This window comes from Helianthus annuus, chromosome 5, assembly GCF_002127325.2.
Source record: "Helianthus annuus cultivar XRQ/B chromosome 5, HanXRQr2.0-SUNRISE, whole genome shotgun sequence".
NCBI classification, from domain to species: Eukaryota; Viridiplantae; Streptophyta; class Magnoliopsida; order Asterales; family Asteraceae; genus Helianthus; species Helianthus annuus.
In genome coordinates this window covers 154,677,950-154,694,032 of record NC_035437.2, presented here as the reverse complement: position 1 = coordinate 154,694,032, position 16,083 = coordinate 154,677,950, and the positions used below count along the sequence as shown (strand labels likewise).

General features: G+C 43.2%; 1 protein-coding gene across 1 annotated transcript; it reads right to left on the bottom strand.

The window, feature by feature from the left end:
• Positions 1-13: 13 nt before the first annotated feature.
• On the bottom strand, positions 14-2,350 carry LOC110941925 (ABC transporter I family member 17). Its single transcript, XM_022183619.2, has 4 exons — positions 2,173-2,350; positions 1,727-2,056; positions 951-1,138; positions 14-516 (listed from the first exon to the last, which is right to left on the bottom strand). The coding sequence occupies exons 1-4, from the start codon at positions 2,186-2,188 to the stop codon at positions 265-267; spliced, it is 786 nt and encodes a 261-aa protein (XP_022039311.1). The 5' UTR covers positions 2,189-2,350; the 3' UTR covers positions 14-264.
• Between the last annotated feature and the right edge of the window lie 13,733 nt (positions 2,351-16,083).

Here is a 16,083-nt window from a genome sequence, read left to right as displayed (position 1 = left end):
TACAAACACACTATTATGCGAATCATTATCTATGTCTTTGGATAAAACAAATTGGAAGGTTAGAATTTGGATTTCAATCCGTTCGACTCATTGGACCCAATCCCTCATTTTTGGTTTGACCCGTTTGAGACTAAACAGAAACTCAATCAAGTTCAGCATAAGTACGACTAATGATACAAAATTACAAACTGCATATTCTGATAAAACACGATTATTGGAACAATTAATTACGATTCATATATGAGATATGGAGATGGAAAAGTTTTAAGAGCTGAGTTCAAGAAATCTTCTTGCCATAGGATGGTTAGCTTCTGATAAATGGTTGGAGTTCAAAACTTCAACAATCTCACCCCCAACAAGAAGACAAACCACATCTGCAATCCTTTGAATCTGTTTAATGCTGTGAGAGACCATAACAATGGTCATCCCCTTACTCTTTAACTTCACCAACACATCTTCTATGTTCTGTGTTGATATCGGATCCAACGCACTTGTTGGCTCATCTAACAACAAAACCTGTAGATGAAAAAACGTGATTGTTCGTCTCAGAATCTATAGGGAGAAACAGAGACGGTTACATAACCGTCATGTGTATCACATTCAAAACAACAGGCACAAGTACACTATGCCATTCTTGGGGCTATTTTAAGGCGAGAACAACATAAAACTTATATTATTGCTTATAATGCGATGCATAAGATATTGCCTCTCTTTCTCGGTCTTACTACATGTGATTATCTTCTATGCACTACGTCTACGTACGAGTGCTTATGTGGTTTCTATAGCTGTCTCCCTGTAATGGTTCTGTATTGAACGCGTCTCTATTACTTGAATTCATTTTTAGTCTTCTGATATGACTTTTTAAATGGATTTCAAGAAATAGAATCATATAATAAGTGCTGGTTAAAGGGAACGTCAAACAAAAATTGATGCGAAATGAACCGGATTACCTCTGGTTCATTGGCTAATGTTCTAGCAAGTGCAACCCTTTGAGCTTGACCAACCGACAGTTCGCTGCCCGGTTTATTGAAGAAAGAGGCATCAAGGTCAGCAAAAGTCAGCAATCTGTACACTTCTTCATCTCTTAGTTTCTTTCCTTTCAACTGTGGCCCATATCTTATATTGTCTGCAACTGTACCTGCTCAAAAATAGTTCGCAAAAATCAAAATGTTAATCAACCAACCTATGATTTGATCATAAATACTATAAAATATCATAGTCAACCATAATCGTTAATCACTTATAAGCCAATTCACCGTACATATAAACAAGATATTTCATGATTGGGGTTAACATTGTAAATAAGCCGAATTAGGTTAGGTTGGGCCCGAGCCCGCTCAGGCTCGAGCTTGAACTTAAACGAGCCAACTCATGCTCAGCTCATTTACAAACAAACTCTTTTCAAGCCGAGCTTTTTTCTAGCGAGCCACAAGCTTTTTGAACAACCTTAATTGAGGTTAATCACTTGGATTAACCTTTAAGGGGTGGTGCACCGGTAGACACTTGATCAGGTTGACAGGTTCGAAACTTACTTCCACTAGTTTCCTACCATAACCTTTTGACGGCCATCTACTCTGCGCAAGTTGTGATTTACCTGATCTCGTTGGTTAGCGGGGTATTGGTGGGTCCCGTAAATTTACCATTAACGAGTTCTCATAATTAAAAAGAATATAAAATCACTTGGATCAAACACACTAAACAACAATGAATCTACTTCATTACATACCTTCAAACAAAACTGGAAGCTGAAACAGCATACCCACTTTACGCCGGAGCTCAAGAACATCAAGACCGGTAATATCTTTTCCATCCAGAAACACGGTGCCAGAAGGCGGTTCCCACAGCCGATTCAGCGCTCTTAGCAGCGTTGACTTTCCGCTACCACTTGGCCCTATGATCCCCATAATTTGGCCTCTAGGGATATCCAAGTTGACATTTTGAAGTATGGAAACCCCTTTGTCTAACGATCTTGACAAACCCTTTACTTGAATTTTGCTTTCTGATCCGTTAACCACACAGTTTTCGTCTACGTTTAGTAAATGTTCTCGCGCACTATCTGTTTGTTGAAATGCCAAAGTGAAAACAAGCAGATCATGAAGTGTAAGTTATTAAAAAATATGAATGAAGGGGTTCAGTAAGAAGATTGATTAATGATGAAAGTTTTGCATTTACCTTGGAAAGTCTCCATGGGAAGTGAAGTGAGTTGAAGATGAATAGTTTGATGTGATTGACAGAATTTGAAGATGAGCAAATGGCCTTCCTCAGTATACAACTTGTTTTGAGTTTGTATGGATATTACCTGCCCTGCTTTGTTGTGGAATCTTTTGATTTAGTGGAATGACACATCATATTCATATGGGACAGGATCAATATCCTTCTTTTTAACGCCCAACAAATCAATACCAAGCGTTCTTGGGGCATTCACTCGACAAACGGAGTACCCCGAGAGTAACCTGAGTGGTCCACCACCAATTCCGGGAAAAACCCGGTAACCCACCCGCTCGTAGGCATGACGGAAAATTACTAGTAAAACCCGTTTGGCTCAAGGATCGAACCCAGGTTTCCCTTGATCTCCTATCACTGCCCAGCCCACCAGTGCCTCACTCCTTTTTTGCACCATATGGGAATTGAACTTGAGGGGTTGTTTGTTTACCTCTTAATTAAAAGTATTATGGAATTGTATATTTCTGAATGAATCATACGAATACAATTGATCCCATTATATAGGGATCAGACATAATCTCTGTACAAGGAAATATAAATCATAACCATAATACAATATCGTAAATATAGAAACTCAATCAATCTCGGCTAATACTCCCCCGCAGTTTGAGCGGTCAATGGTCCAACGGTCAAACTGGATCGGAAGGACTGAAACAGTTGACGTGAGAGTCCCTTGGTGAAGATGTCAGCGTATTGAAAAGGGGCAGGAACATGTAATACCCGAACATGTCCAAGGCGAACCTTTTCACGAACAAAATGGATATCTATTTCAATATGCTTCGTACGCTGATGCTGAACTGGATTATGAGATAGGTAGACGGCCGAAACATTGTCGCAGTAGACTACCGAAGCGTGAATGAGAGTGTCACACCCCAACCGATGGCGGAAACATCGGGGCATGGCACTGAGCGAAACAGATTGTCCAGAAGTTTCCATAACAATTATCATTACCAATCAATTTAAAGTAACATGTCCCATACCATGTCTCAAAAGGTAAACAAATTATTACAGACAAAATCTAGGCAAATAGTTCTGTTCCGACAACTCAGATTTTTCAAATAGAGCAATTGTTTATCTGCTTCTAGAGACTCTTGATTTCTTTTGTACAGACAACTATTTGTTGGCCTCTAGAGCTTTATTCTAGCCTCGATTTCCTAGCAGATAAGCATCCTAAGTTCCTGTCACATACGTTAAAATAAGGTCAATACACATAGTGTAAATGTGAGCATATAAGTTTGATAATAGCATATAGAGTTCGAAATAGTTTACGCATAACCAGCACGTACACAGAGGAAAACGAAGCATGTTAGCTATCGACATGAACCTATCGATACCAATGACTGCCGGTTGACTGCCCAAGACAGTTCGTAATACATGATCACCACCGTAATCCATGCAAATAATTGTCCTTAACAACCCCCGAGTGAACGGGTGCTGAGTCCAAACTAATAGTACTATCGTTGCTAAGGCAGATAGACAGCATTCCATGTGTAAACATAACAAACAAGCATTCATTAAGTCACGTAATACATGCGGTAACGGTTAGCGTTTAAAGTATTGCGTAGTGTGTTTGATGTGACTTCGTATAAGTAACGTATGTAACACCCAAAAGTGCTTAAAGCAAAAAGGGATCGAGTATACTCACAGCGGTTGATGGATTGAAGGGAGCGCTTGAGAGTAGGGTTAGCCTGAATAGTTCGGTAGCATAACGATAAGTGATGCGTAAACGGAAACAAGTGTCGATGGGTCGGTCAGCTGGTCGATCGGACGGCAGTCCGATCGGACAGCTGATCGTGTGAGTAACAATCCGTTCGGACGGTTGTCCGATCGGATGGCCATTCGAGTGAATTGTTTCTTCCTTTGAGAAGAATGTGTTTGTGTATGATGGCTTGACTTTTGAAGTTTTTGTTGTAGCATTTGAAAACATTGAAGTATCTTTACCTTTCAGGTCGGTCGATCGGACGGTCGTTCGATCGGCCGGCAACCCGTTCGGTTGGTACTTCAGCGAGAAAAAGTTCTCAGCAGGATGTCACTCGATCGGACGGCAGTTCGATCGGGTGGCATTCCTAGTGCATTGAACATGTTGAAAAATCAATTAAGTGTTAAAGCCCAAGTATCTCATGATCCGAAGGGTAATCCGGTCGGATGGCAGTCCGATCGGTTAGCAATTCGTTCAATACTCAAACTTCAGTTGAGGTTGGTTAAATGTGGGTCGCATAGTGCAAGCCGTTCGGCTGACCGGCCGTTCGGGTGGCTGTCCGTTCGGACAGCAGTCCGATCGGACGGCACCCTGTCCTGGTCGTCCTGTTCGTCTCACACTTGGTTATTTCGTTCATTTGTCGTTTTATCGAGGCATTCTGATAACGAGTTAAACAACAGGAACCTTGTCAATACTTGGTTCTCCTGACCGGACAGGAATCACCCAAATCCGATTAGTGAACTGTTCGAGACGGTGGTTCACGTCTAACCCGAAATCGGTAAACCTCATGGATAGGATCCGGATCTTGAGCTAACACGACCACAGATCGGGTAGTAGTCGGCACAAGTTCCGATTCTATCGGTTTTGAGGGTATTGAGTGTAAAAGAGTTGAAAGAAAGTTAGAAAACATTCTCTCAATCCTTTTTCACTGTGAATATGTTCAGATCTATGAAAGATCTTTGTTGTTTATGTGGAAATCGGTTAGATCTAAGTTGTTCTTGGTGAATTGAGGCCAAAACCTGAAGTTCTTCAAGAACACCATAATGACATCATCTTAGAACACCTCAAATCTAGTGATTTCGCGGTTATAAGTTAAGATTCAAAAGATAGAAAGGTGTAGGAGTGCGTGTAGATCAAGAAAGTACAAGATTTAGGACGAGATCTTACCGGAATCGAGAGAAATCTGAGAAAAGGTGAGGAGAGCGTGCTGATCGGTCAGAGAGTTGCCAAAAGTAGAAAGAATGAAAGTGACAGGTGTATTTATAGAGTTCCAAAAGAGGAAAGGGCTGGCCGATCGGCCAGGCAGCTCGATCGGACAGCCTGTCCGATCGGACGGCAGTCCGGTCGGACGGCTGGTTGGCTGATCGATCGGTCGCCTGGTTCGAGTGTTCGGTGTGACGAGTTTTGCTGTTTTGATTTCGATTGCGAGTGATGCGAATGCGATAGAGTTTACTAATCAAATTACTTTTAATCCCAACCACTCATATCTCGCACTATCTCTTCTCCACTAATTATCATACTATATCAACATACAATCATCCTTATTTCGTATTCGTTTTGCGATTGCGATTGAGTTCGATTGCGCTTCGATTGATTACCACACATAACATAAATAAACATGCACAAGTAACATATAAGCCACACACACACGTATAATAAACACCACAATTGCGATATTCGAGTTTGCGAGCGCGATGATGATTGGGTTAGTTCGATTAGCGTTTAGTTAACTTTATCGCATTGTTACTTCCTACTATTCACAGTCTAAAGCGATTTGTAGCGATAAATACTCGATTACTGCGATTGTAATTAATTACTCCACATAATACAACTAACGTAAAACACAAAATAGACTAACTACAGTTAAAGAAGTCAAAACAGGGATTGAGCAAGGAGAGACAGATTGCAATTAGCAATCTTTTCCTCCTTTGACTTCAATCTTGACTTTGACTTTGACTTCCGAAACACTGGGGTGTTACAGAGAGGAACCCGTAGTTCCAGCAATAAGTTACGGATCCAAGTAAGCTCGGCAACAGCATTGGCGACTCCTCGATATTCGGCCTCTGCACTAGATCGGGACACTGTAGGCTGTCGCTTAGAAGACCATGTGTCACACCCCAACCGATGGCGGAATCATCGGGGCATGGCACTGAGCGAAATAGGTTGTCCAGAAGTTTCCATAACAACTATCTATATAATCCAGTTAAAGATACGTCCCATACCGTATCCCGAATAGACAAATACATTATTATAGATAACATCCAAACAAGTAATTCTGTTCCGACAACTCAGATTTAATTTAATACAAAACGTAAATATTGTTCAAATGCTCCTAAAGACCCAGCCTGACAAGATCTACAGACAACTATGCTCTAGTTGCTCGTTCCTGACAGACAACTATTTGTTGGGGGCCTCTACAGCTTTATTCTAGCCTCGTTTTCCTAGCAAGCAAACATCTTAAACACCTGTCACATACGTTAAAATACAGTCAATACATAAATGTAAAGGTGAGCATACAAGTTTGATATAGCATATAGAGTTCGAATAGTTTACGCATAACCAGCACGTACACAGAGGAAAACGAAGCATGTTAATTATCGACATGGACCTATCGATACCAATGACTGCGGGTTGACCGTCCGAGACGGTTCGCAATACATGATTACCACCGTAATCCATGCAAGTAATTGTCCTTAACAACCCTCGTGTGAACGGGTGCTGAGTCCAAACTATAGTACTACGTCGTTAAGGCAGGTAGACAGCATTCCACGTGTAAACACAATCAACAGGCATTCATTCAGTCACGTAATACATGCGAGTCGGTTAGCGTTCAAATAGTTGAGTAGTGTGTTCGATAGTGATTTTGATAAGTAACGTATGTAACACCCAAAAGTGCTAAAAGCAAAAAGGGATCGAGTATACTCACAGCGATTGATTGATGGATTGAAGGGAGCGCTTGAGAGTAGGGTTAGCCTGAACAGTTCGATAGCATAACGGTGAATACACATAGAATGGAAGCAAGTGTAAGTGGGTCGAACAGCCTAGTCGATCGAACGGCAGGTTCGATCGGGTGGGTTGTTCGTTCGGCTGGACAATCCGTTCGGACAGTCTGCCCGATCGGCCGGTAGGCTCGATCGGTTGGGCTGTTCGAGTGGATTGTTTCTTCCTTTGATGTGTTTGTGTATGATGGTTTGAACTTTTGAAGTTTTCGTTGTAGCATTTGAGAACACTGAAGTGTTCTTACCTTTCAGGTCGATCGATCGAACGGTCTGTTCGATCGGTCGGCTCATCCGTTCGGTCAGGAACTTCAGTAGTAGTTCTCATCAGGTTGTCACTCGACCGAGCAGCATATCCGATCGAACAGCCTGTTCGTTCTGATAGCATGTTCGATCGGTTGGCATCCCAATGCGTCGAACGAGTTGAAAATCGATTAAGTGTTGAAGCATAGTATCTCATGATCCGAAGAGTAATGTTTACCAATCGATTAGGTTGTTCGATCGGTCATTACTTCGTTCAATACCATACCTCATGAATTTGTCAAAGTGTGGGGCCACATGCTAGCCGATCGGCTGGCCTGATCGATCGGCTGCCATGTCCGATCGGTTGGGCTGGTCTTTCGAAAAGCCTAACCGCGCGGTCAGCATCCTGACCTGGTCGGCCTGTTCGTCTAACACTTGGCTGTTCTGTTAATTGACGTTATGTTGAGGTAGTTTGACAACGAGTTGAACTATGACACTTTCGTTCTTACTTGTTTCTCCTGCTCGGACAGGAATCACCCAAGTCCGGCCGGTGAACGGTTCGGATCGCTAGTTTAACGTTTAACCCGAAGTCGGTGAACCTCGTAGATAGAACCCGAATCTTGAACCACACAACCATTGGAATGATCAGTGAGTCGACTCAAGCTCCGTTTCTACCGGTTTGAAGGCATTGAGTGTAAATGAGTTGAAAGAAAGTTGGAAATCCTCCTTTCAATCCTTTACATCATGTAAATGTTTAGATCTTCGGTAGATCTTGACTTGTTTATGTGGAAATCGGTTAGATCCGAGCTATTCATGGTGGATTGAGGCACAAACCATGATGTTCTTGAAGAACACCATGATGACATCATCCTAGAATGCTTAGATCTTGATGATTTCACGGTTAGAAATCAAGATTTGAAAGATAGAAAGGTGTAGGAACATGTTTTGATTAAGGAAGTACAAGATTTAGGTTGGAAACTTACCGAAATCAGAAGAAATCTGAGGAAAAAGGAGGAGCACGAGCTGGTCGGTCAGAACTTTCCAAAAGTGGTAAAGAGTGACAATGACAGCCCTATTTATAGGCTCCAAAAGAGGAAAGGGCTGGCCGATCGGCCAGGCATCCCGATCGGACAACCTGCTCGATCGGACAGTCTGTCCGATCGGCTGGGCTGTTTGATCGGCTGACAGCCTGATCGATCAACAGCCTGGTTCGAGTGTTCGGTGCGACGATTTTCGATATTTCGATTTCGATTGAAGACGAGACGAGCACGATAGAGTTTCCTATCCAAATTACTTTCAGTCCCAACTACTATATCTAACATACAATCTCCTATGATTCACCCTATTCCAACGTTACCATTCGTCGTAGTTCGGTTTTGATTGTATTCGATTTGAGTTTCGAGTTTCGATTCGAGTTTCGATTGATTCGATTGAGTAACACACCAAACATGAATTAAACACGCACAGGTAACACATAAAGCACACACACACGTATACAACAACCAAGGTTCGCACAATTCGAGATTCGAGTTCGATGATAGTTAGATCGGTTTGATTATAGATTAGTTAACTTTATCGCATTGTTACTTCCTACTAATCACAGTCGTAAATCGGTTCGCGTTGATAAAGCATTCGATTACTTTGATTCTTTCTGATTACAACACTTACTCCACATAATACAAATAAAACTGAAAATAGACTAACTATAGTCAAAGAAAGTCAAAGTTGACTTGGACTTGGACTTTGACTTTGACATTCGAAAACACGGGGTGTTACAGCCTCCCCTTGTTTAGGGAATTTCGTCCCGAAATTAGGCTCGAAGCTGCACATCACCATGAATTACCAATTTGACGCTTCAGATCTTTATTTGAACAACTGTGGGTACTTGGCCTTCATGTCGCTTTCGAGTTCCCAAGTGAACTCCGCGCCTAGTTTGCCTTCCCATCGGACTTTCACGATTGGGATGCGAGAGCGCCTGAGTTGCTTGGTTTGGCGATCCATGATTTCGACGGGCTTTTCCACGAAGTGTAGCGTTTCGTTGACCTGAAGATCGTCGAGAGGTACAATCAAATCATGATCAGCTAGGCACTTTCGGAGGTTTGACACATGGAAAGTCGGGTGGACGTTACTGAGTTCCTCCGGTAGTTCGAGTTTGTAGGCGACTTTCCCGTTCCTTTCCAGAATCTTAAAAGGTCCAACATATCGAGGCGCCAGTTTCCCTTTCTTGCCGAATCTGACTACACCCTTCCAAGGGGATACCTTTAGGAGTACGTTGTCGCCAACGTCAAATTCAAGGGGCTTGCGTCTTCTATCGGCGTAGCTTTTCTGTCTATCCCTGGCCTTTGCCAAGTTGTCGCGGATCTGGAGGATTTTGTCGGTCGTTTCTTGTAGTATCTCGGGACCAGTTAATTGCGAATGACCAATCTCGTGCCACACAATAGGCGAGCGACATCTTCTTCCATACAGGGCCTCGAATGGTGCCATTTGTATGCTGGCATGATAGCTGTTGTTGTACGAGAATTCGACTAGCGGCAGGTGTTTGTTCCAACTACCACCGAAATCTATAACACATGCGCGGAGCATGTCTTCAAGAGTACGGATCGTTCTTTCAGTCTGTCCGTCAGTTTGAGGATGGAATGCAGTACTCAGATTAAGCGACGTACCAAGGGCCGCTTGAAACATTTCCCACAGTCGCGAAGTAAACTGAGCGTCACGGTCTGAATGATGTCACGAGGCGTACCATGATTACAAATGATCTCGTCGGTGTAGATTTGGGCTAGTCGTTCTACCTTGTAGTCTTCCCGTATTGGCAGAAAATGGGCTGATTTGGTCAGACGATCTACTATAACCCAAATGTTGTCGTGACCTGACGGCGTGGGCGGAAGTTTGGTTATGAAATCCATAGCTAGACTCTCCCACTTCCATATAGGAATTGGAGGTTGTTCGAGTAAGCCGGAAGGTCGTTGATGTTCAGCCTTGACTCTCGCACAAGTCAGGCAACCTCCAACATAGAGAGCGATATCCCGTTTCATACCCGGCCACCAGTACTTATAACGAAAGTCCTGGTACATTTTATCGGCACCGGGATGAATAGAGTATCGGGACTTGTGGGCTTCATTCATTATAATCTTTCGCAATTCAGTCCGCTTGGGGATCCAGATTCGGTCCAGATAATAGAAAATCCCATCTGCTTTGCTTACAAGCTGAGCTCCATCGTGATAGATCCTCTCCTTCTTCAAAGTGCGTTCGTTGAAACAAGCATGCTGAGCTTCGCGGATAAGAGCTTCGAGGTTGTGCTGCGCTTGGGTATTGCGAATACTAAGCATATAACTCCGTCTGCTGAGTGCGTCGGCAACAACATTTGCCTTGCCTGGGTGATAACGAATCTCACAGTCGTAATCGTTAAGAAGTTCTACCCATCGGCGTTGACCCATGTTAAGTTCTTTCTGATTAAAGATGTGTTTAAACTCCTGTGATCGGTGAAGATCGTACACTTGGTACCATACAGGTAGTGTCGCCAAATTTTCAATGCAAAAACAACTGCGTCTAGCTCGAGATCGTGGGTCGTATAGTTCTTCTCGTGGATTTTGAGCTGACGAGATGCGTAAGCTATAACCTTGTCTCGTTGCATGAGGACACAGCCGAGACCAAGGTTAGAAGCATCACAGTAGACAATGAAATCGTTGTTTCCGTCCGGCAATGTGAAAACGGGAGCATTGCAGAGCTTGCGCTTAAGGGTTTGGAAAGCAGACTCTTGTTCGGTTCCCCAAACAAAAGACCTGTCTTTATGGGTAAGAGCGGTAAGCGGCACAGCGATCTTAGAGAATCCTTCGATAAACCGTCGGTAATAACCCGCTAATTCGAGAAATGATCGGACTTCAGACGAGTTCTTTGGCGTAATCCAGCTTTTAACTGCTTCAATCTTTGCGGGATCGACATAGATACCCTGACTATTCACGATGTGACCCAGGAACTGAACCTCTGATGTGGTAAATGTGGTCTAATAAAAACTAACCTAATCTAGACACCCTAGTTTTAAATTTATAAACTGAGACTCTCTAAATGCTAGACCACTGACAGGCAAGTGTACCTATCATACGTAGTAAAGCCTAATGAAGTCCGAGTATCGAACCCACGAGACACTAGCGACGCTAACTAGATTCTGACTCAACTAATTACTTAACTGGGTTATTTGATTTGTTTGGATTTTGGGGTTTTAACTAATTAAACTAAATGAATTAACTAAGACGAACTAGACTACCTAGACGCAGGCTGAAGGCTACTAAGGTGAAATCAAGGTTGAGAAAGTACTACCCAGGTTTGGAATCCTATTCGTGACTATCGGTTTTCTCTCGGTAATGGTAACTATGATGAAACCAGCTTCTAATAATACGACACTCTAAGACTAAATATAAGTTGAATCTCCTCCCGGTCTCATCAACTTCTTCTAAGGTCTAAAGGTCAAATAAAGCTCACTAGTATGGGTTGAATCACCTCCCGGTCTCTCCAACAATACTAAAGTACCCAAAAACTAGATCTTCTCTCGGTCTCACTAATCACAATACACCATAGAGTGCACGGGGTAACCTAAAAACACTTGACAAGACTTAGGAAAACAAATAATACTAGGCCACTTAGACAGATCTCCTCCCGGTCTCATTGCACCTAAATACCTAGCACTAAAGACAATCCTAACTATCTATCTCCTCCCGGTCTCAAGAATAGGTAGAACAGTAAACTCCTCTAAATCACCAAACAAAGTTCCTATGGAGTACGTGCGCCATAAACCATAAACTAGTTACAAACACAAAGTAGGTAACCTAACATGCATCTATACATGAAAGACATTCACAGAGACACACGAGGAACGTTTGAACGATAATAAATCAAAGTTAAGCATGCATATACATCTAGTCAAATATAATTAAGTCTTTTACTTTAGTATTAAACAATCAATGAATTACCAAAACCGAGATATAACTAAGTATCAATAAATATTCATCACAAACCCGGGTAGAAAATACGAACTAGCCAATAATCATAACTAGAAACATAAAACGAGTCTGAAACGAGTAGCAAAACATAGTATCAAATCTGAAAAACACAAAGTTATTCGAAACTGAAACTAACTAATCGCTAACCCAAACTCGAATCTTGAATCGTAGATCTTGAACTTGAACCGTATAACCTTCTCCTATTCGCCCCTTATTCTCTTCTCAGCCTTCAGACCGTCGAACTGAACCACCTCCTGCCGTCTAAGAGTACCCGTATAATTGTATTAGATATCAAAACTCTTTTTCATCTTGCTGGGCTTCCATTGGCGGTATACTAAACACAAGTGGGCTGGACTTCTATATTGTGTCAACACATGCTCAAAACAAAAGAACACATGCCTGCGGTCAATGTTTTGATTTTTTGGTCAAAAGTGGGACCCTTGTGATTCAAAGAAATATACGTATTTCTTTTCTTTTGTTGCAAGGTATGAATTAATTGAAACTTTCATCATTTTATGCAACAATGGCCCCTCAACTCTTAACATATATCAAAATCAATTTTTCACTTTCATAATTTGTTGTTCAGGTCCCTTGAGCTTTATTATATATTTCTCAATTCTTCATTCTATATTCATGCAAGCTCGTTTATGATTTTTTTTCACGCCAGGACCTGTAATAAATAGTCTAATCAAATAAAAGCTAAAAACTAATAAAAACTACTCTAAAACTATTTAAAATAATACAATTTACATAAGATAAATGTATGTGTTTTACAACACATCAACCTCCTCCAACCAAAATTCGCACTTGGAGAATTTGGCATAGAGTTGGTTCCCCTGGAGTAACTCGAGGACTAAACATAGATGTTGCGCGTGTTCGGCCTTCGATTTAGAATAAATCAGGACATCGTCGATGAACACAATGACGAAACGGTCAAGATAAGGCTTACACACGCGATTCATCAGATCCGTAAAAACTACGGGTGCGTTGGTTAGACCAAAAGGCATAACAACGAACTCATAGTGGTCGTATCGAGTGCGAAAGGCTGTTTTAGGTACGTCTTCTTCTTGTATGCGCAACTGATGATAACCTGAACGTAAATCGATCTTCGAGAAACACTTGGCACCTTGCAGCTGATCAAATAAGTCATCGATTCGAGGCAAAGGGTAACGGTTCTTGATGGTCAGCTTATTCAATTCCCGATAGTCGATGCACATCCTGAACGAACCGTCCTTCTTTTTGACGAAAAGGACTGGCGCGCCCCAAGGAGAGGTGCACGGGCGAATAAAGCCTTTTTCAAGTAACTACTGGAGTTGGTTAGAGAGTTCCCTCATTTCGGATGGCGCGAGTCGGTAAGGGGCTTTGGCAACAGGGTTAACTCCAGGAATGAGGTCGATACGGAAGTCGATATCACGACTTGGAGGTAGTCCAGGAAGATCATCAGGGAACACCTGAGGAAATTCACGAACCACTGGAACGTCTTTGACTTCAACCTTCTTTTTCTTTTCCTTCTCCGCTACTACAATGTTGGCCAAGAAAGCGCTGTATTCCTTGCGGAGATACTTGCTAGCTTGGACGCATGACATAAGCTTAAGACCCTTCGAAGCTGTTTCACCGTACACACACAATAAATCTCCATTCGCGAGCGAGAATCGAATCATCTTTTCGAAGCATACAACTTCAGCATGGTTTTCGCGAAGAAAGTCCATGCCTACTATGACGTCAAAACTTTCGAGTTGCATCGGAATAAGGTCGATGGGAAAGAGATGATTGTTGAGCTCGAGAGTACAATCACGGAGAACAGAGTTAACTGCAACGGTTCTTCCAGTAGCAACTTCGACCTTGAATGACGAGGGAAGATAAGAACGCTTACGACTAAGGAGCTTCTCGAATTCAAACGTCACAAATCAGTTATCGGCTCCAGTATCAAACAAACAGGATGCATAAATACCATTCACAAGGAACGTACCATTAACCACATTGTTGTCAGCCTGGGCTTGACGGGCATTGATGTTAAAGGTTCTGGCACGGGCTGCTTGCTGTTGCTGCTGAGGCTGCTGCTACTGCTGCTGGGGTTCTTGCTTCACAACCCGGTTCGGGCACATATTTGCAAAGTGGTTAGGGTCACCACATGCAAAGCAGACTCGAGCATTGACCGCGGGCGCTTGAGCTGCAGGTTGGCCTTGAGGGGCTGGAAGTAGAGCTTGATGAGCGGCGGCTTGAACTGGGGCTTGATGGGGACCATAGCGGCAGTTTGCAGTGAAATGGCCGTAAAGGTTGCAGTGGGCGCAGAAACGACAGGCGACTCCCACCGGATGATGGTATGAGCATGTCGGGCAGAGCGGGTAGGGACCTGTGTAAGCGCGCTTAGCTGGCGGCGCATTGATCACTGGAGCTTGTCGGTGGTGTGACTGCTGCTGAGCCGGTACGGCTTGCAGAGGGGCAGCAGTTGTTGTCACAGCACAGTTCTTGTTGCTGGAGCTGTTGCTGTGTGCTTCTTCTTTCTTCTTGACGACTTGGAGGGTTGAGCAGTGGTGGGGTCGACGGTTGACGTGGCGGTAGCTTGGTGCAGAGACTTGGATGGCTTATCCCAGAAACCAGATTTTACTCGCTTGTCATTGATCTCGGCGGCAAGCAAGTAGGTCTCCTCAATTGATGATGTCTTGGCGGCGTGAACAAAGTCGGCTACACAGTCGGGTAGAGCTCGAATATACTTCTTGATGGCCATGTCTGGAGTCTTGACCTGATCGGGACAGATGATGCTGAGCTGCTTAAAGCGTGCAGTTAAAGCAGCGTTGTCTCCATCCTTCTGATTGATGTTCCAAAACTCGTCCTCCAGCTTTTGGCGTTCATGGGGAGGGCAAAATTCGTCCATCATAATTGCCTTCAACTCCTCCCAAGTCAGCTCATAAGCTGCATCATTTCCGCGCTTGTTTCGCTCGGCCGTCCACCAGTCTAGGGCTCGGGACTGGAAGATGCCTGTAGCATTGAGGGTGCGGAGATTCTTAGGACAACCTCTTTGGCGCAGAGTGACTTCAACTGAATCGAACCATTGAAACATGGCGGTAGGGCCATCTTCTCCGGTGAATTCCTTGGGTCCGCATGCTTTAAACTGTTTGAAGCTGAAACCAGTTTTGCTAGCATCTTTGGGAGCGTTGGTTCGCGACTCTTCAGACGACTTGCTAGCGTTCTAATATGCGTCTCTTACAGCTTTTGCCACACTCTTGGCGATGAGAGTAGCGAGACGCTTGTCTCTCTTCTCTTGGCGGGTCAGATGGTGTCGGGATCCAGACGACGACATGGTCTGCAACAGGCATCGTCACAGGACTCAACACATCGTAATTGAATCTCACCTCACACGTCTACTACTTACTTAAAGCTTAGAAACACGCCGAACATGCATCACACAAACACGTAGGCACACAACCACAGATTCACGTAATCACAGAAACATATAGGCACGTAGGGCACAGAGACTCATAAACACAGAAGCACACATACATTCAAACACAGAAGCAGTCAGAATACAGAAACCTATCATTCAAAGCTCGCGTGTCGTTCGTATAGCATATCGAGTAGTTTCGTATAATCGTATAGCATGTCGAGGATAGTATAGCATATATCGCATTATAGTACTGTATAGAATTGCAACGACTTGTTAGCGATGTGTAGTGTGTTGTGTGATTTGCGGAATCAAAAGGCGTTAGATCAAAACCCAAGGTACCTCAAAACGCTAACAATTTAAACACACAAACAGGTAATTACATATAAAGCACATATAAATCGGGGTAATAGATTGTCTGTGGCTACTAGACATTGACTACCCAAAGCGATTCGACTATTCACAATAGACTTGTCGTCACTTTTCGACTTTCGGGATCGCGTTTCTGCCTCGATTCTTGGGCATTCAACACGTTTTCCTTAAGTC